Source organism: Carassius gibelio, chromosome B10, assembly GCF_023724105.1.
Source record: "Carassius gibelio isolate Cgi1373 ecotype wild population from Czech Republic chromosome B10, carGib1.2-hapl.c, whole genome shotgun sequence".
Classification (NCBI taxonomy): domain Eukaryota; kingdom Metazoa; phylum Chordata; class Actinopteri; order Cypriniformes; family Cyprinidae; genus Carassius; species Carassius gibelio.
The window spans coordinates 4,408,388-4,424,550 of NC_068405.1; the positions used below are offsets into that span (position 1 = coordinate 4,408,388).

At 36.4% G+C, this 16,163-nt stretch overlaps 1 protein-coding gene and 1 long non-coding RNA gene across 2 annotated transcripts in view; one reads left to right on the forward strand and one right to left on the reverse strand.

Moving 5' to 3' along the window:
* Positions 1-625: 625 nt before the first annotated feature.
* Positions 626-5,875, forward strand: ubxn8 (UBX domain protein 8). Its single transcript, XM_052566716.1, has 8 exons — positions 626-794; positions 1,088-1,213; positions 1,311-1,384; positions 1,507-1,629; positions 2,330-2,461; positions 5,114-5,155; positions 5,309-5,383; positions 5,461-5,875. The coding sequence occupies exons 1-8, from the start codon at positions 719-721 to the stop codon at positions 5,629-5,631; spliced, it is 819 nt and encodes a 272-aa protein (XP_052422676.1). The 5' UTR covers positions 626-718; the 3' UTR covers positions 5,632-5,875.
* A 3,281-nt stretch (positions 5,876-9,156) lies between these two features.
* LOC127965988 (uncharacterized) overlaps positions 9,157-16,163 on the reverse strand; it is a 201,079-nt gene continuing 194,072 nt past the window's right edge. The window contains exon 3 of the long non-coding RNA XR_008155523.1: positions 9,157-9,447. This is a non-coding gene — a long non-coding RNA (uncharacterized LOC127965988). The remainder of the gene's footprint in view (positions 9,448-16,163) is intronic.

The following is a 16,163-nucleotide window of genomic DNA, read 5'->3' on the forward strand; positions in this document are numbered from 1 at the left end:
ATATTGGTCAAAATTGAAAAAGCCTAAGACCACATTCTGCCAATACAACACACATTCATTATAGATTTCAGACCTAATAAATCCTAAAACATCTTGCCAAAGCATTTTCATAAATGGACAATACCAAAAAAGATGAACTACAGTTTCATCAGAGATGTCACAGAAAGAGCAACTGGACCCAAACAGCAAGCAGTTTCGGCCCAGATCTGGCCCACATTTGGCCGGCATATGGATTTCACACGGGCCAGATGTGGGCCGGTTCTGGGCCAAAACTGCTTGCTGTCCGGAGAGGAAATATCCTTTTTGAACTTTTTCATGTATTGATTTGCAGGGTAGCATTTATTAATTATTTTAAAAGAAATCTATTTTACTTTATTGGTTAAAAAAAATGTGGAATGTGGAAGCGTCCACACTTTTTTCCAACAAATATTACATGAAAATGTTGCCACCTTAAACCCCAACTGACACGCTGACGTCACTCAGCAAGTCCGGTAACGCGTTCGGAAACACCCCTCCGTTTTTGGCCTCGCCCAAAGGTTACTGTCTTATCTTAAAAGGACTTTGACCAGCTGGTGGCGCTTATGCACCTTGAAGTTGTACGCCAACCGCCATTAAAATCTACAAGAAGAAGACTTTTCTGCAGACTTTTTTTTCTGCGTCCGTTGGCTTTTATTTTGAAACGTGTCACTTCCGTGTTGTTATTTGTATCACCGCTGACATGTCTAATAGATGTGTTGTGTTCTGTGTTTTACTGACCGGATTCTGCTTCATTTCATGGAAACACTCGTTGATTGGTAACAGATTATAATGATAATCATTGTTGTGGCAGAAAAGGAAAGCAGAAAATCATAATATTATCTTGTAATCATTACATCATCGTATTGTTTTTCAAATTATGATAACCTTTTTTTATCCAAATCTCTTTAATGTAATTGGATATTGTTCTTATTTAAAGATCATTGCTATATAAAAATAAAAAAAAATCAGCTTGGGCTTATGCTACTACGATTGCAAGTGATAAAGTGAGCCAGGGCAGCTAAAATTCAAGATGACAGGTGTTTTATGTTTGTGATCGTGTGTGTTAAAGGTGTTAAAGATGCTCTGAAGTTGGCTGGACGAGGGTTCATATTCCTGGGCATCTGCACATGGCTGATTTACATGTTCCCGAGGCTGAAATATTTCTTCTTTCCAGTGTGTCAAGAGCTGCCAGACAGTGCGTACTTTAAGCTGACAATCTCATGTGTTTGTAGTTGTATATTTTCTTAAAAACTTTTTTTTTATAACTAAATTTGATGTTTGTCATCTCACAGGCCCTCTGCTCGAATCCAACAAACAGAAACAAGAGCAAGTTAGAAGAGTTCAACAACATCAACACAATGACAAGGTTTAACACATGACTTTGTCTTTGAAAGCTAATCAGTATTAAATGTTTTAATACTGTTAGATAAGTACGACATGAATATAAAATATTCTAACGATACTTGTGTTGTTTCTCATAAAATGAAGACATCTGACTATACTGAAAGTGTGATAAAGCCGAGGAAGAACATGTTACTCGAGCAGAGACTGGAACGATACCATCGGATGACAGGAGAGACCTGGAAACTGAGCCAGGGTTTTCCAGTCGGGGTGAGCAAATGCATTATCACCTTCCACACACACCAGAACATTCTCTGTTTTTACTGCTTTTATTTATTTATTTATTACAATTAAAAATAAGATTTAAAGAACATTTACATTAAGTCACTTAGAAGATTCTTTTATCCTAAGCGACTTACAACAGAGTACAATGGAAGTAATCAAATTAAAAAACTGCAATGATATGCAAGTGCCATAACAAGTATAAGTTAGCTTAACACAGTACACGTAGCAATGTTTTATTTTTATTATATCATCATTTTAAGAATACAATTAGGTATAGAGAGTGCTAGAATAAGAGGATCAAATAAAGATGGAAGAGATGTGTTTTTAGCTGATTCTTGAAGATAGCTAAGGACTCAGCTGCTTGGATTGAGTTGGGCACCTCATTACATCAGGAGGAAACAGTGGATGAAAAAGTCTGTGAAAGTGATTTTGTGCCTCTTTGGGGTAACACAATAATGCGCCATTTACTTGCAGAACACAAGCTTTTAGAGGACACATAAGTCTGAAGTAATGAATTTGGTTAAAGGAATGCAGAGCCAGTGGTGGTTTTATAGGCAAACATTAATGCCTTGATTTTTATTCGATCAGCTTATTAAAAAAAAATAGAATGATATGACATTGCAGGAACTGTTGAAAACATAGATAAACAGTTTAGATTACTGACTGCACCTGTGGTTTGGTTCAGGGGGAAGAGGACCAGGAGTGTGGTGATGCTGGTGGAGACGAGAATCCTAATCAGGGAGCCAGAAGGAGACGCAAGCTTCTTCAGACCGTTACCCAAGATCCTGTCCAACAGGAAGTGCCCAAGCAGAAGAAGGTGAGTAAAAGGGTTTTTCTTGAAAACGGTGCTCTATGGGATCCCTTGATAATAGACATACAGTTGTGACCAGAATTATTGCCCCCCTTGGTAAATATGAGCAATGAGGGCTGGGGAAAGTTCTGCATTGTTTGTTTACCCTTTGAATATTTCACTCAAAACTATTTCATTTATTTACATAAACAGTTGAAAGTGGGAGGGAAAATCAGATTATGAAATTTAATTCAATTTTATTTGTATAGCGCTTTTTACAATACAAATCATTACAAAGCAACTTTACAGAAAATTAAGTTTCTACAATATTTTGTAATAGCTCATAAGTGGTGACTGTCAGTTTGTGCGCATATGACAGGATTTTTCAGAAAAATTAATACAGGACGTAGTCAGCCAGATGATGAACATTATTAACAGCAATTATTATATGATGCAGTCACACATGTAGCAATATTTGTTAGATCTGTTTGTTGATTCAGGGTTAGCATCATCTGAGGTCCTCTGAGGTTCAGCATCATCTCTTCTCCGGTGTTCTGGATCCAGACTGGAGCTTGTGTAAATCCTAGTTACGCAAAACATAGAAACAAAAAGAGACATCATTAGCATAGCTGCTGTTCCAAAAAAAAAAATTAATTAGTTTAACCCGAGTTAAAGAATAAGAAAGCACATTTGATCAGATGCAACTACACTCACAATTTAAGAGATGCATTATTCGAATGCTTGGATAAAGAGATGCGTTTTTAGAATATAGAATAGAATAGAATATTTCTGAAGTAAATTCCTATTCATATTTACATTTTAGCACACCAGGGTGAATAAAAAGACATTAATTTTCTATTTCACAGGATTTATATATAAACTTCTTATATTCATATTTACTTAAGCATGAGATAAGCATCAATGAACATCAGAAGGTATTTAATTTCAACCATGGAAAGAGTATTTGGAATGAAAGATCAAAAGTATAAACAATGCAGAACTTTTTTTTCCAGAGCATTCTTTGATCATTCACTGAACAAAATTATAAATGCAACACTTTTGTTTTTAGATTTTTCTATATAGCCCTGTTCCTCTCAAATATTTTTCACAAATCTGCCTAAATCTGTGTTTGTGAACACTTCTCCTTTGCCAAGATAATCCATCCACCTCACAGGTGTGGCATATCAAGATGCTGATTAGACAGCATGATTATTACACAGGTGTGCCTTTGGCTGGCTGCAGTGAAAGGCCACTCTGTATTGGGGGGTGTCTGAAAACCAGTCAGTAGGCGTTTCTCAATGTCAAGGATACTTCCTTGGTAGGACTGATCCTACCAAGTCACTTCCTTCAGAGGCTAGGTGAGAGTCCTCTTTAGCATACGGAGAACACATAAATGGAACAGGCTAGCAAGTGCACGTAATTGCGTCATTACGTCAGTGAAAAGGTCCGTTTGAATAACGCTGTGAATGGTATCATTAAATTACTTTGGAGAACATAACTAGTTATTTATAAAAGAAATGCCGTTGACGCAACCAATTGTTAAATGACAGGTCCGGTTCAGTTAACCATTTGTATAATTTACAATATGGTAGTAATTTGTACTGGCATTTAAACGTCAAACTTTACTTATATTTACTTGTTATAACCAATGTTTGGTAACGTAAATAAAAACCGTTAACGCTCCGACTACGTTAACGTTCGACATTTTTTTAATTTTTGAAGGTACGTTATATAGCAAAGCTGCGCGCATAGGATTTTGGGTGATTTGAGAGCGAGAAAAGCGCGAAGGATACACATATGCATCCTATCCTGTGTTAGGGATATTCTTCGAACGAAGGACTCAGTCCTTGGTTGAAATTCCGAGGATCCTCGACATTGGAACAGTCCTTCGACGGATGTCGATGACGTAGCATCCTCGAAATACTGGCTTCCGAGGATCCTTCCTTGACATTGAGAAACACCTAGTATCTAGTGTGACCACCATTTGCCTCATGCAGTGCAACACATCTACTTCACATAGAGTTGATCAGGTTGTTGATTGTGGCCTGTGGGATGTTGGTCCACTCCTCTTCAATGGCTTTGTGAAGTTGCTGGATATTGGCAGAAATTGGAACACAGTCATCCAGAGCAGCCCAAACATGCTCAATGGGTGACATGTCCGGTGAGTATGCTGGCCATGCAACAACTGGGATGTTTTTAGCTTCCGGGAATTGTGTACAAACCCCTGCAACATGGGGCCATGCATTATCAGACTGCAACATGAGATGATGATGGTCGTCTATCAATGACACATCAAAGGGCCTTAGGATCTCGTCACGGTATCTCTGTGCATTCAAAATGCCATCAATAAAATGCACCCGTGTTCGTTGTTCGCCATCCATAACCCCACCACCACCATGGGCCACTCAATTCACAACATTGACATCAACAAACTGCTCACCCACACAACACCATGCCTTCTGCCCTTTACAGTGAAAACCCAGATTTACACCTTCACAAGAAAACGCCTCTCCAAAGTGTCAGACGCCATCGAATGTGAGCATTTGCCCACTCAAGTCCGTTACGGGGTCTGCGGTTGTAAGGCCAGTTGGATGTACTGTCAAATTCTCTGAAACAGATTTGGAGATGGTTTATGGTAGAGAAATGAACATTCAAATAATTTTTTTTCTCCCATTAAAGGTCATAGTTTTGCCTGACGAGCCATCAGCGGATACTGAGGGGGTGAGTGAACTTACACCACAGAAAATATAGAACAAGAAGGAAATTGTTTACACAGAAATAAAAACAAGAAACAGATCATGACCCAATAATAAAAATAAAAAAATTCTGTCAATTTATGTATTTATAGTTACATCCCTGCTCTGTAATTCACAGGTTGTAAAAATAGCTCTAAGATGTCCAAGCGGAAGAACGATCTGCAGGAGATTCCTCAAAACCTGGAGTTCTCAGGTGAGTCTCCCTGATTACTGTGATCTGGTTTGAGTAGAGAAGATGAAAAGGTTGTTTTCATGTTTTGTTATCATTAGCTGCTTCTTGACTGGATGATGAAGACAGGATACCATCCTGCTCTCTACACACTGTGTACATCCTACCCCAGGACAGTGCTGATGGCCGAGGCAGACGTGAGCCTGGCGGAGGCTGGCATTCTCACCAACACAGTGCTTAATGTGGAGGAGAAAGAGCCATTCTTTACCTAAGAACACTTCTGTTTCTGAAAAGCTTTTATTGGACTTAATAGAGCTGGTTATGGATATCAATGTCAGTGCTGTAATATCATGCACCAGTTGATGGGACTTTATTCTTTACATGTGACATAATTGGGATACATTCAGTGCAAATACTTTTCATGTGCAAATTATGCATAATTTTATGCTAATATTATAGTAATTACATATAACGTGTAACAAAGAAATCTTAAAATAAAAATGTTACCCAAAATAAGTGTAACTGTAATCTGTTACTTAGATAAAATGTGTGAGTAAATAACAGTTTCTTAGCAATTCTGATATAATTATAAAGGGGGATACATCTGAATATTTACTCTCTCTCTCTCTCTCTCACACACACACACACACACACACACACACACATACTGATTTATATCCAAATTGCATTGACTGCTTTAAAATATGAGACACCAATGTTTCAGGAGTTTGGGGTATAGAATAGGACACATACTAATTAGATTTTCTGTTTAGTTAAGTGTATATTGCTTTATGTTTTAATATTAACTTTTTTCCCAAGGCATTGTTTTAATCCAGTGTTTCCTGTCATAGCTGTGCAAGGATTTGATTTATGTGATTTGTTCATTCTCTTTAACTTGTAAATAATTGACAAAAGTACAAAGAAAAGATTTCAGAAGAATACACTGACCAGCCTAAATGTATTTTATAAATATAAACAAATATGTTTAAGATGTTGATGGCTGCAACACACTCCAAAAAAGTTGGGAAAGAGGCATGTTTAACACTGTGTCACATCAACCTTCCTTTTAATTACATTGTTTGGGAATTGAGGATACATTTTCTTTTCGTTTTTAAAGCCAAATTTTTGTCCAGTCTCGCTTGATACAGAAGCACAGAGTCAGATCTGGACTGTAGGTAGGCCAGTCTAACACATTCCCTCGGTCTCTATGAAGCTATGCTGTTTTAGCACATGCAGAATGAGAGCTGGCATTGTCTTGATCTAATAACCATGGACTTCCCATGAAAGACATCATCTTGATGGTAGTATATATCTCTGTACAATCCCAATATATGCCTTCAGTACTATGTCAATAGTACTTTCGCACATATGCAAGTTACCCATGGTGCTCTGCTGCACCCCCATTCCATGACAGACGTTTTATATTTATATTTAACACGCAGCATGGCTGTTTCTTTTGCAATGCCATCTGAATGGTCAAAGGTCAAGCACATTCAACTGAGGTATCCTGCCTTGCTCAACCTTTACTGTGATTTCACTGGATTTCCTAAATCTTTTAACAATATTATGTATGGTACTTGGTGAAACACCTATATCGTTTTAAATTTTGCATGGCAAAATGTGATTTTTGATTTGTTTGACACTTCTTTCATGAAATTTAGCACAAAGTGATAAGCCATGATCCAGCTTTGCTTGCAAAGACTGAGATGCTCCTTTTATACCCAAACATGATACCTTGACCTATTGTCAGTTCACCTGCTTACTGTTTCAAATTGGTTTAACGTGAATTTTATATAACTTTTTACAATAAAATAACAGTGAAAACTTTTCTTTGTACATTTGTCAATTAAATAAAAGTCTTTTAAATTAACAAATCACAGATTCTTGGTTTTATTGCATTTTACAAAATGTCCCAACTTCTCTCTAGAATTTGGAATTGCAGTTGTATATCTTATAATTTAAATCTTTATTTATGCTCATAGATCTCATAGATGGCAAAAAGAGGTGCTAAAGTCTGTTTGTCCGTCTGTAAAGTTTGTGATGGTTGTGCTTTATCTTAATTCAAGTGATAGAGGATTTTGAAAATCCGACAATAATCTAAGTTGAGTGCTACTGTAAAGATAACCCCGCCTGCTTTAAATGTTTGAAAATGATAAACAGTTGAAATCATTCATTAGAAATTGAGAAAAGTAATAAAAAATTAAATAGAAAAATCTGTTGCTTTAATAAAGTAATTTAAATAGTTAAACTAAATTTAAGGGAAACTTGTAATCTGTAACTTGTTACATTTTCAAAGTAATCTTCCCAGCATTGAATATAAATGCTACCATGCTGTATAAAAGATTAATTTGAGATTATTTAGCAATCTTTCACAATGTTCATACACTAGAAATTTTGTGGTCAGCCTGACAAAGTGTATCTGTGATATTCTGGGTAATACCAGTCCCAAAAGTGCTAACAGGTAAGGGGTCAAAAGGTGAAAACATTACGCAAGTTGGGGGCATGCTCCACACATAATTTCTTTTAAAGATATTCGCTTTACATGCTAATTTGTAGTTACTTTAAGCCATTTAAAAAAAAAAAACATTTTTATTACCTTATATATACCGGTATATATATATATATATATATACATACGTTGGAATGACCTGCCCAACTCAATCCGAGTCCTTAGCCATCTTCAAGAATCGACTTGAAACCCATCTCTTACATCTTTATTTGACCCTCTAACTTTATCGCTCACTATTCTAATTCTATTCTTTAAAAAAATCTTACTTCCTAATCTTTTTGTATTCTATAGTGTTCTTGTAGCTCAATTGGTAGAGCATTGCTTTATCAAGCGCAAGGTTGGGAGTTCGGATTCCCCAAGAACACATGATAGGTAAAAATTGATAGCCTAAATGCACTGTAAGTCGCTTTGGATAAAAGCGTCTGATAATTCGTAAATGTAATATTTAATTTTTATTTTATTCTATTTTCTTTTAATTTATTATGCAGTTGTGTGTGTGTGCGTGTGTGTGTGTGATATATATATATATATATATATGTATATATATATATATATATATATATATATATATATATATATATATATATATATATATATATATATATAAATATATATATATATGTGTGTGTGTGTGTGTGTGTGTAGAGACCTCTAACACTAACTTGCTCTATTCTTTTTCTATTCTATCTGTTTTCTTTTTATTTATTATATTATTTAGAAGCCCATGCTACGTGTACTGTGTTAAACTAACTGAGACTTGTTATAGCACTTATATATCATTGCTCTTTTTGTTGTTTTTGATTGCTTCCACTGTCCTCATTTGTAAATTGCTTTGGATAAAAGCATCTGCTAAATGAATAAATGTAAATGTAAACATATTCAAAACTATTTTTTTTTTCACAAAATACCTGAATACATGTTACATATTGTTGCAACATTTTACAAGTCAAGTCCAGTCAAGTCACCTTTATTTATATAGCACTTTAAAAAAAAATACATTGTGTCAAAGCAACTGAACAACATTCATTAGGAAAACGGTGTGTCAATAATGCAAAATGATTGTTAAAGGCAGTTCATCATTGAATTCAGTGATGTCATCTCTGTTCAGTATAAATTGTTCAGTTTAAATAGTGTCTGTGCACTCATTTGCAATCAAGTCAACGATATCGCTTTAGATTAAATGACCCCAACTAAGCAAGCCAGAGGTGACAGCGGCAAGGAACCAAACTCCATCGGTGAGAGAATGGAGAATAACCTTGGGAGAAACCAGGCTCAGTTGAGAGGCCAGTTCTCCTCTGACCAGACGAAACCAGTAGTTCAATTCCAGGCTGCAGCAAAGTCAGATTGTGCAGAAGAATCATCTGTTTCCTGTGGTCTTGTCCTGGTGCTCCTCTGAGACAAGGTCTTTACAGGGGATCTGTATCTGGGGCTCTAGTTGTCCTGGTCTCCGCTGTCTTTCAGGGATGCAGAGGTCCTTTCTAGGTGCTGTTCCACCATCTGGTCTGGATACGTACTGGATCCGGGTGACTGCAGTGACCCTCTGATCTGGATACAGACTGGATCTGGTGGCTACGGTGACCTCGGAATAAGAGAGAAACAGACTAATATTAGCGTAGATGCCATTCTTCTAATGATGTAGCAAGTACATAGGGTGTTATGGGAAGTGTTCTCAGTTCTGGTTTACCTTATTAATGCAGCCTAAAAATCCTTTAACAGATTTCAATATTAGAAATGTGTTAATGTGTTATGTGGAAGCCAGGTTAAAGAGATGGATCTTTCATCTAGATTTAAACTGCAAGAGTGTGTCTGCCTCCCGAACAATGTTAGGTAGGTTATTCCAAAGTTTAGGCGCCAAATAGGAAAATTATCTGCCGTCCGCAGTTGATTTTGATATTCTAGGTATTATCAAATTGCCTGAGTTTTGAGAACGCAGCGGATGTCGAGGATTATAATGTAACAAGAGCTCATTCAAATACTGAGGTGCTAAACCATTCAGGGCTTTATAAGTAGCAAGCAACATTTTAAAATATATACAATGTTTGATAAGAAGCCAGTGCAGTGTTTACAGGAACGGGATAATATGGTCATACTTCCTGGTTCTGGTAAGAACTCTTGCTGCTGCATTTTGGACTAGCTGTAGTTTCTATACTAAGTGTGCAGAACAACCACCCAATAAAGCATTACAACAATCTAACCTTGAAGTCATAAATGCATGGATTAACATTTCTGCATTTGACGTTTGAGAGCATAGGCTGAAATGTAGTTATATTTTTGAGATGGAAAAATGCAGTTTTAGAAATGCTAGAAATGCGGCTTTCTAAAGAAAGATTGCTATCAAATAACACACTTATAGCTTCCTAACTGATGAAGAAGAATTGACAGAGCAGCCATCAAGTCTTAGACCGTGTTCTAGGTTATTACAAGCAGAGATTTTAGGTCATATAATTCACACCTGAGTTTTTTCAGAATTTAGCAGTAAGAAATTACTCGTCATCCAGTTTTTTATATTGACTATGTATTCCATTAGTTTTTCAAATTGGTGTGTTTCAACGGGCTGCGAAGAAATATAGAGTGAAAGCTAACACCAAGTTTCCTGATAATATCTCCCAAGGGTTACATGTAAAGCGTGAAGAGTAGCAGCCCTAGTACTGAGCCTTGAGGTACTCCATACTGCACTTGTGATCGATATGATACATCTTCATTCACTGCTACGAATTGATGGCGGTCATATAAGTACGATTTAAACCATGCTAATGCACTTCCATTAATGCCATGAAAGTATTCTAGTCTATGCAAAAGAATGTTGTGGTCAATTGCAGGCGCAGCACATAAGATCCAATAAAACTAATAGAGAGATACAACCACGATCAGATGATAAGAGCGGGTAATTTGTAACTCTAAGTAGAGCAGTCTCAGTACTATGATACAGTCTAAATCCTGACTGGAAATCCTCACAGATACCATTTTTCTCTAAGAAGGAATATAATTAGGAGGAAACTACCTTTTCTAGTATCTTGAACAGAAAAGGGAGATTCGAGATTGGTCTATAATTAACTAGTTCTTTGGGGTCAAGTTGTGGTTTTTTGATGAGAGGCTTAATAACAGCCAGTTTGAAGGTTTTGGGGACATATCCTAATGACAATGAGGAATTAATAATAGTCAGAAGATGATCTATGACTTCTGGAAGCACCTCTTTTAGGAGCTTTGATGGAATAGTGTCTAACATACATGTTGTTGGTTTAGATGATTTAACAAGTTTATACAATTCTTCCTCTCCTATAGTAGAGAATGAGTGTAACTGTTCCTCAGGGGATCTATAGTGCACTGTCTGATGCGATACTGTAGCTGATGGCTGAATGGTCACAATTTTATCTCCTATAGTATTGATTTAAGAAGTAAAGTAGTTCATAAAGTCATTACTGCTGTGCTGTTGGGAAATGTCAACACTTTTTGAGGCTTTATTTTTCGTTAATTTAGCCACTGTATTGAATAAATACCTGGGGTTATGTTTGTTTTCTTCTAAAAGAGAAGAAAAGTAATTGGATCTAGCAGTTTTTAATGCTTTTCTGTATGATAGTTCACTTTCCTGCCAAGCAATATGAAATACCTCTAGTTTTTTTTTTCCTCCAGCTGCACTATATTTTCTGGGCTGCTTTCTTTAGGGTGCGAGTATGCTCATTATACTATGGTGTCAGACTGTTTTCCTTAACCCTCCTTAAGCGTAAAGGAGCAACTGTATTTAAAATGCTAGAAAAGAGAGAGTCCATAGTTTTTTTTACATCATCAATTTGTTCTGAGTTTTTGAATATGCTAAGGAATTTGGACACATCAGGAAAATTTGGTGGAAGTGATGGTTCTTCCATACCTGTAACAAGAAGGAGAGTTTACCATTTTTGCTATATGAAGTTTGCACAAAACTAAATAATGATCTGAGATATCATCATTTGGCTGCATAATTTCAACACCATCAATATCAATTCCATGTCACGGTATTAAATCTAGAGTATGATTTTGACAATGAATATGTCCTGAGATGTGTTGTCTAACACCAATAGAGTTCAGAATGTCTATAAATGCTGATCCCAATGCATCTTTTTCATTATCAACATGAATATTAAAATCACCAACTATTAAAACTTTATCTGCAGCCAGAACTAACTCGGATGTAAAATCAGCAAACTCTTTAATAAAGTCTGTATGGTGCCCTGGTGGCCTGTATACAGTAGCCAGTACAAACATCACAAGGGAATTATCATTAACATTTGTTTCTCTGGATAACGTTATATGAAGCACCATTACTTCAAATGAGTTACTCTTGAAGCCTGACCTCTGAGAAATCCTGAAAACATTGTTAGAAATTGAAGCAACGCCTCCCCCTTTGGCTTTTGGACGAGGCTCATGTTTATAAAAGTAATCTTGGGGGGTGGACTCATTAAATTAATGTAATCAGGTTTCTGTCAAACAGAGCACATCTAGATTATGATCAGTGATCATAATATTTACGAAAAAAGTGCTCTCATAGAAAGGGATCTGATATTCATTTGTTTAACTGTATTGCATCTATTTTTATTTGTTGAACCTCAAATAAATTGTTACTCTTAAATTGGTTTGGACGTTTTTTGTATTTTCTAGTTCAGGGAACAGACACAGTCTCTATAGTGTGATATCTAGGTGAAAGAGTCTCTATGTGCTGAGAATTAACTGACCTCTGTGACGTGAGGCAACAACAGAAAGTGATAGTAAGATAAAGATTATAGAGAAAAAACAGCTATACACGGAGCCTAGATTGAATATATTTGGTCAAAATCCCATGTTATAAAAGATGAATTTTTATTCACACACAAGATAATATTCACAATACTGAATATACAAGAGTTAACAGATTTGACTACAACTAGGGGTGCTAATGAGGGACAAACAAATGAGAGGAATCAACTACTAATGAATACTAATGAATAAAGTATGGGCACGTGAGGGAGAAAACACCACAAACATTCCTGTGACAGTGACAGTTTTTATTTTATTTAAGAAAACAAGCAGTAAATGAATAAAGTGCAAGTCTAAAAAGGGACAAGTTTTTTAAATAATAGATTTAGAATAGAAAGTGCTTGTGTTAGAGGGTCAAAGAAAGATGGAAGAGATTGTTAAGAGATTTTTATTCGAAAAGCTATTGGTAGCCAGTACAAATTGATAAATAGAGGTGTGACGTGTATTCTTTTCAGCTCATTAAAAATGAATCTTGCTGCCGAGTTATGGATTAATTGTAAATGTTTGATAGAACTGGCTGGAAGACCTGCCAATAGAGCATTGCAATAGTCCAGACTGGACAGAACAAGAGCTTGAACAAGGCTGTTGTGCAGCATTTTCTGAAAGAAAGGGCCTGATCTTCTTAATGTTGAATAAAGCAAATCTACAGAACCAGACAGTTTTAGCAATGTGGTCTGAGAAAGTTGGCTGATCATCAATCATAAGTCCAAGGTTTCTGCCTGTTTTTGAAGGATTTATGGTTGATGTGCCTAACTTGATGGTGAAATTTTGATGAAACAATGGGTTTGCTGGAACCACAAGCAGTTCTGTCTTGGCAGGGTTGAGTTGAAGGTGATGGTCTTTCTTCCAGTTAGAAATGTCTGTTAGACAAGCTGAGATGCAAATGATACAAGATCCTTAGTTACAAATGACCTGCTCTTATCATCTGATCATGGTTGTATCTCTCTATTAACCACAGCATTCTCTTGAATAAACTTTGCTGACAGCCATCAATTTGTTGCAGTGAATGAAGAGGTATCATATCAATCAGTATGTGCAGTATGGAGTACCACAAGGCTCAGTACTAGGGCCATTACTTTTCATGCTTTACATGTTACCCTTGGGAGATATCATTGAAGCACGGTGTTAGCTTTCACTGTTATGCTGATGATACTCAACTCTATATTTCTTCAAGCCCAGCGAAACATACCAATTTGAAAAATTTACGGAATGCATAGTCGACATAAAACCTGGATAAGGAGTAATTTCTACCTTTTAAATTCTGGAAAAAGAGGTTTTTATTATGGAACCTAAAAACTCTGCATGTAATAAACTAGAACGCTGTCTAAGACTTCAGAATTCAAATTCAGATTCTGTGGCAGCAACAAACTTCCACATGCACCACACCAAATAGTTTTTTAGCACACCAAATGTTTAGTGCTAAAAAATAACACTTTTATCCTAATTTTTTGAGTTGCTTGAATTGGAGAAGAGGTGATACAAAATCAATAGCAAAGGCAATAGTTGAGTTTCTCTAAAAATTTAACCTCAAAAAGGAGAATCTTCAGGGTATTGGCACTGGTAAAGCCTCTGTGATGACTGTGGTGCACAACGGAGTCCACAAGATTTTAAAAGAATAATGTACTTTGCCCAATTTGATACTCATTTACTGTGTGTGCAGCACCGAAATAAACCAACCCTAGATGTGTTGAATACTTAATAAGGGAAAACCAAAACCTTTTTTTATTTCCCCTAAACAGCGAGAGGCATACAAAGCATTTGTATGCCACCATTCATTTTGGTCAGAAACCCTTGCAGATCACCAAAGTGTGTGCCACATGTTGGCTATCGATTGAGCCTGCAGTAACTTGTATATTGGACCAATGGGAAGAAACTCCACTTTGAGTTGACCAAGACCAGTGAGCATTGCTACATGGCAGATGTGCTCCATACCATGTACATGGATAAGACCAAATGTGCTTACCTTACATTCTTAATAATCAATCCTGTCTGAAGTACAAGTTGCAGTGAAGTCATTTGAGGGTGAACATACAGATCCTGGCAATCTGGTTCACCTCTTATCATCAGTTTGCAGCAGAGTAGTTATCCTATGGCAAAGATTGATGTCCTCAGAGATGACATCACTGAATTCAATGATGAACTGCCTTTAACTGTCATTTTGCATTATTGACACACTTTTTTCCTAATGAATGTTATTCAGTTGCTTTGACGCAATGTATTTTGTTTAAAGCGCTATATAAATAAAGGTGACTTGACTTGACTTGAAGGATGTCATTGATGGTCATCTCAGTCCAGCACCAAATTTTGGGTACCTTTTTGAAAGCACAATGTGCCAACTCAAGTCTTGCTCTAGAGGATGAAAAGGTCTTTCAGAGATGATGCATCAATAATGTTGTTGTTCTAAGCAAGGAGCTGCAAGCAAGGCTCCAAGACAATCTTGAAATCTTATGAAACATTGCTCTGTTCAGTGTTAAGGAAACAATGAAGCACAATAAATGCAACTCAAAAAAATGATAAATGTACCTGATCTACTGGGGTACTAGCCCCAGACAAATTACAAAATAGTTTCCCAATGAAGAATCATCATAAAATACCATTGAGTTTTAAAGGGAAGTGTATAACTACACAGACACTTCCGGATCAAAACCATTCGAAAAACTGTGCAAAGCTGCACTTACTGAACCCTCTTTGCCACACTCAAATGCAGAGGTTGAATAGCTGTTCAGCCAAATAAGTGTGGTCAAGTTAAAGTTTAGAAATAGACTGTCACTACACACTCTTGACTCCATATTCCTTGTGGGTTATGGACTGAAGCTGGCTAGTGAGTGATACTTGTTACCAGCATAAACTACCAAATGACAGTGTATAACAGTTTGGCACCAGTGCAGCATACAGTTTTAAAGCCATTGCATCCACTTTTGCTTATACCAGCTCATTGACAGAGCAGCTGGACAGTGAAGATGATTTGCTTGCTAATTTATGTATCATCAAAGAATTTAGTTTCCGGAACTAGTGGAATCAATGACAGTGTACACTATATTGTGAATGAAAGTGCCAGAGTAATCACTGAACAGCTAACCAGACAATAACACCATCCTAAGAGACACATATCACATTCAAGTTAAAATGCTAGCTACATTTGTTTGATATATTTGTTAATTTACTGATACCTTGTTATTAACATGTAATTGTTGTTCATTTAGGTAGCATATTAATTATGAATACAGTGCTTTAATTGTTGATTTCACAACTTAAAAAGAAAACAGACATAAACCGTGATTGTTCAAAAGAGTGTAACTGTTCAATATATTAGCAATTCTTAATAAAAAAAAAATATTTTTGCTGAGGTGGCCAGAAATATTGAGAAAACTGTGTTCTTTGTATATTACACAAATATACAGTTTTGCGTTGCAAATACGTCACGCCCCGACGTCACATCATCATTTAGCAATAAATCGTTCGGCCTTTAGCAACTTCATCTGAAAGTTAGTTGGCAACAGTGCTACAGCGATTGATTGCATGCACTGA